This window comes from Girardinichthys multiradiatus, chromosome 7 (genome assembly GCF_021462225.1).
Source record: "Girardinichthys multiradiatus isolate DD_20200921_A chromosome 7, DD_fGirMul_XY1, whole genome shotgun sequence".
In the NCBI taxonomy this organism is placed as follows: Eukaryota; Metazoa; Chordata; class Actinopteri; order Cyprinodontiformes; family Goodeidae; genus Girardinichthys; species Girardinichthys multiradiatus.
The window spans coordinates 11474644-11479772 of NC_061800.1; the positions used below are offsets into that span (position 1 = coordinate 11474644).

General features: G+C 38.2%; 1 protein-coding gene across 1 annotated transcript; it reads left to right on the forward strand.

Moving 5' to 3' along the window:
- Window positions 1–2660: 2660 nt before the first annotated feature.
- On the forward strand, window positions 2661–3602 carry LOC124871405 (olfactory receptor 4D9-like; the record flags this gene model as incomplete). The annotated part of the gene is made up of 1 exon (XM_047370673.1): window positions 2661–3602. A coding segment is annotated over one exon (942 nt), but the record flags the coding sequence as incomplete, so codon positions are not given.
- Window positions 3603–5129: the final 1527 nt, after the last annotated feature.

A 5129-nucleotide genomic window follows, 5' to 3' on the forward strand; every position in this document is an offset into this window, starting at 1 on the left:
AGCACAGAAGTCCAATAATGAAACATCACTCGGATTTAGATTGGGGAGGCCATTCTTCCCTATCACGCCTCTCCAGGTGTCACTGTTGTTGACGGTAAGACAGCTTCCAATTACCTCAATTTCAGTTGGAACAACACTGAAGTAATTATGTTTGGACAAAGTGGTAATTGCAGTGCTTTTCATTCGAATCTTAATAGCCTGAAGCCTTTTAGTAAGTTGCACCTTAAAACTTTGGGGATTTTATTAAACTCAAATGCAACAGCTGTCATTATGATAAACCTGGTGACTCTGGTGAGAGCAACAATTACAAAGGCAGAGTTGTAGGAGAGGAGGGAATGTAGGTAAGAAACAGGGTCAGGAACCACAAAAGACAGAACTGAGTGTGCTGGTCTAATTACCACTCAGGTGAGTTAACAATCTGACGCGTTCATCAAGATTCCTGCTGCTTAAGAAGCTCCTGTTGAGTAGGCCTGATGATCTTCAGCTGTGGCTGTTACACCCTGCAGGAGGAGGTGGGAGAGAAACCACACACAAACACAACACAAACCTACGCTTAGCTCTGTGGCATGACAACAGCTCTTTTTCTGACACAAACAGACAGGCTCTTGGGTATCTGTCAGACCTCCTGCAGCCTTATGCACCCTCTAGATATCTTCGATCTTATGATCACTTGCTTTTAGCTGTACCTGTCATAGTTGTGGGTTTGGTGGCAGGACCAGAATGCAGAACACGACGAGAAGGTAGCATGGTGATGAAGTATTTAATGTTGAAGTAGACAGACTTACAGGCAGGTATGCAGTATACAAAGTACTGGCAGGTGGTCCAAAGCATATTTTCAGGAGGCAAACCAAAACTAAAACACAAGGAGGAACTTGAGAAGTCAACCAGGGTAGCGAGGAAAGATAACATGAGGAACCAGCAAGGAACAATGAAAACTAGAAAGCTTATAAGCTGAGGGAAGTGTAGTATGGACCAATGAGACAGAGAGGCAGGTAATCAGAGGAAACATGAAACAGGTGTGGACCAGGCTCCAGAGAACTGAGGGAATATGAATGGTTGCTATGGTGACAGGACTAGGAGACAAAGGGACACTGGAGAAACTAAACTATGAAATAAACCAAAGGGAAAACGGGATCAAAAGATAAACAACACTAACTCACAAAGAGGAGCAGGGAGGCCGAGGAACAGGTGAACTGACTACAAAACTAAACTATGGGAAAGGGACTAAATAACAAACTCAGAGAAACATCTAAGAAATTATAACAACCTGAGATATAAGAACCTGGCAAATAAGAATTAACAAAAGAAACCATAAAGGAAACCCTAACTGAAAAAGTAAACAAACCCAAACAAACACTGACTGAAACTAACCGGGAGGGAAGCAGAGAAAGCGAAGACTAGAATAAATGCAAACCAAAATGTAAACAATAAGTGGAACTACGTATAGTGGCAAACAAGAACTGAAAGCTAACCTATCAGAAGGAACTGAAACAATAGACTAACACGAGGAACTAAACTAGGGATAAAGTTGGAAAGAACTACAAAAATAAAGGGAAATGAACACTGAGAAAATAACAACTGAAGGGTAACTAATGACAAGAGGACAAGAGGAGGAATAGGGAAAAGAAACTAATAAAATAGAAGAATGCAGCAAGAAACAAATAACCTAACCATAAACAACCGCAGAAACACTAAACGGGAAACTAAACTAGAAAACCCAAAGAAGCAAGTGAACTGTAATAATACTAATAATAAAAATAATAATAATAAGAGGAGAAAACCATTCTAGGTAATAAATAAATGAGAAAGCAACCACCAAGGGAACAATGGGCGAGGGGAGAAAGAACTACTAAAACTAGGAGGCAGGAGAGAGAACAAAACTATCAGGAAACAGAATGAATAAACAAACATAACTACTATACCCAAAGAAATAGAAACACCTAACTCAAGAGGAAATAAACACAAATCCAAAACAAAGTCCACAATGGCAGATCCTGACAGTACCGAGGATCATAAACTTTAACTTGAACATAAGACCAAATAAAAACCTCTAAAGGAGTACTTTTTTCATGAAAATTGTTTTTTTCTTTTTATTTATTGCTGCATGTATTCGGTTGTAACTAAAAGCACAAAGGATATAAAACTGTTCCAGATAGGCTGGTAGAAGTAAATTGTCAGTGCAGTCTACACTCAGTATGAATATTGCTGTTGGTCTTGTTACAACAACACTCTGTCATTTATTATAACAGTTTGGTACTGTAATAAACAAAAATTATGGTTAAAATGTGTTGTGATATTCATGAACAGCATACTTCACTGTAAAATAACTAGTGGCACTAGTGCATCCCTTACAATAAATATAAATAAACTTTTTTGTCATTCTTGAATTGCAAACTTTAATGTAAAATCAATGTTGATGCACAATGGGCCACAATTTCCCAACCTTTCTTTGAACTTATCAGAAGTTGTTAGCATGCCAACATCTCTACAAGGAATAATCTCTGAAATCCATGGTGGATAAAGAAGTCTCTTTAAATACTTTGTCTCAAACACTTTCTGACCTGACTGGTGTCTGTGCGAAGGAGAGGTAGACTTCTTTTAAGACTTTTTTCTCACGCGTAGCACCTTAAAATCACTTCCTATTTCATTTATTCATTTCTGTTTTTATAATTACCTTGCTTACTAAAATGAATGCAACATACATCACTTTTGATGGTCATGTAGAGGTTGAAAAATACAGATATGTTTACTTTCTTATCATGTTTACAAGTTATGTTTCGATCCTGTCCAGCAATACTACAGTTGTTAGTATGATTGTGATTCACAAGAACCTCCATGAGCCTATGTATATTTTTATTGCTGCTTTGTTAATGAACTCCATGCTTTTCAGCACTGCGATCTACCCAAAGCTTTTGATAGACTTTTTATCTGAAAAACAGATTATAACTTATAATGTGTGTCTCTTCCAGAGTTTTCTATATTATTCTTTAAGTGGTTCTGAATTCTTGCTTTTGGCAGCCATGTCTTATGACAGATATGTGTCCATATGTAAACCTCTGCAATATCCAACTATTATGAGAAAAACTAAAGTGAGTATTTTCCTGGTCTTAGGTTGGCTTGTACCTGCTTGTCATATTGCTATAATCATCATTATATTTGTTGATTTAAAACTCTGTAGCTTCACTTTGAAAGGCATTTTCTGCAACAATTCTCTGAATTATCTTCTCTGTGTGGCGTCAAGAGCAACAATGATACTTGGCTTAGTGGCCCTTTTCAATATTAGTCTTTTTCCAATGCTTTTCGTACTATTCACTTACACAATGATACTTAGAATAGCCTATAGAAGTTGTGGGGAAGTCAGAAAAAAAGCTGCACAAACATGTTTACCTCACCTGCTGGTTTTAATCAACTATTCTTGTTTGCTTACTTATGAAATGATTATTGTTAGACTGGAATCTGATATTTCAAAGATTGTACGCTTTTTAATAAAACTGCAAATAATAATCTATAATCCTCTTTTCAATCCAATCATATATGGACTGAAAATGAAAGAAATTTCTAAACACCTAAGACAGTTGTTCTATCATCCTAGAGGAACGTAACTTTTTTTTAAGTTGATGTCATTTTTGGCTTTTGATGGAAAGGTTTTGTTTGTTCATGTAGTATTTCATGTGGAATCGTTAAAAAAAAAAAGTACAATGATAATTATGAGTGGCTATGTCTCAAATAAAAAATAATGAATACAAGGTGCGGGGGATTAAAATATTTCAAAATCCTGTACTTTTGAGCATGTTGGAGGGGCGGGGCCAGGCCTCAGTTTAGCTTCAAGTTATTATCAAAAGCTTTTTTCTGCATCAAAGTGTGTAGACGTGACCTAACCTAAAAAAAAATTAAACTGTTATAGCTCCTTCCATGAAGGGCACATAAACGTAAAACCTTCTGGGACTGATCTACATTGGCCCCTGAACAATATTCAATGGTTGAATGGTGACATCATCACAGCCCTACCCGTCTGAGAACAGGAAGTGTAATGTTTCACTTTGGATGGTCCATATTTGATACCCTTCACCTAATCAACATAAAACTGACCCCAGTGACACAACATGATGGTCTAAGTTGGTCTCCAGTACTGAAAGGTTTTGACTGGTAGGTTTGGCCATGGTGGCGTGGCAAAGTCTGAACCTCACGCCACGGCCTTACGCTTGGCTCTAAATTACACAAGAACGGTCCAATTTACTCCAAACTGAATATGTTTGTTCTTTGTCAACTCACAAACAGCTCTATTCAATTACATTGGAATTTGGATCAACGACGCCCCCTAGGAAATCATCTTGATCTCCCTCATACATCATCAGATCCACACCAAATTTTGCATGCATCATGGAGGACGAATGTTGGCACGGTCAATTGCGGACATCACTTTAGCCCTGCCCACTGACCACCAAATGACAGGTTTCTTAGCTGATTAACCTTCCCACTTACAATAGGCAGTCATATGTTTCACTGTTGGACGGCGTCCTTAAACTCTCACTCATACAACCTTCATACAACCTTCAAGGTGTCTAATTACACAGTACAAGATGATGTTGAATTCTACTCTGAACGGTCCCTGTTGGCTCCATAGTGTGGGGCTGGCAGATCGGTCAATTTTATGCCTCGCCGTTTGCATACACTTGGGTCTAAAACACACATGATGGTCCAATTTACTCCACACTGAATATGGTTGATCTTTGTCAACCCCTAAACAGCTCTATGGGATCACATTGTAATTTGGATCAACAGCGACCACTAGTAAATTTTAAATGCTTTATCTCCCTCATACATCGTCGTATCCACACCAAATGTTCTCTGCATCATCGTGGCCGAATGCTGAACATGTTGTCAGTTGATGACATCACTTTAGTCCTGCCGACTGACAACCAAATGACAGGTTTCTTAGCTGATTAACCTTCCTTGACAGTCTCCAGAACTTTCATACTTCCTCTGATAAGGCATAATTTTTTTAGATGACATTTCAAAGCATAACAGGAAGTTTTAATTAATATATCGCCACCAAACAGGTCAGCACAGCTTTCATCAAGAACGTTGTATTTTGGCCAAATTTCCAACGCCTCTCGCCAGAGCAGAAG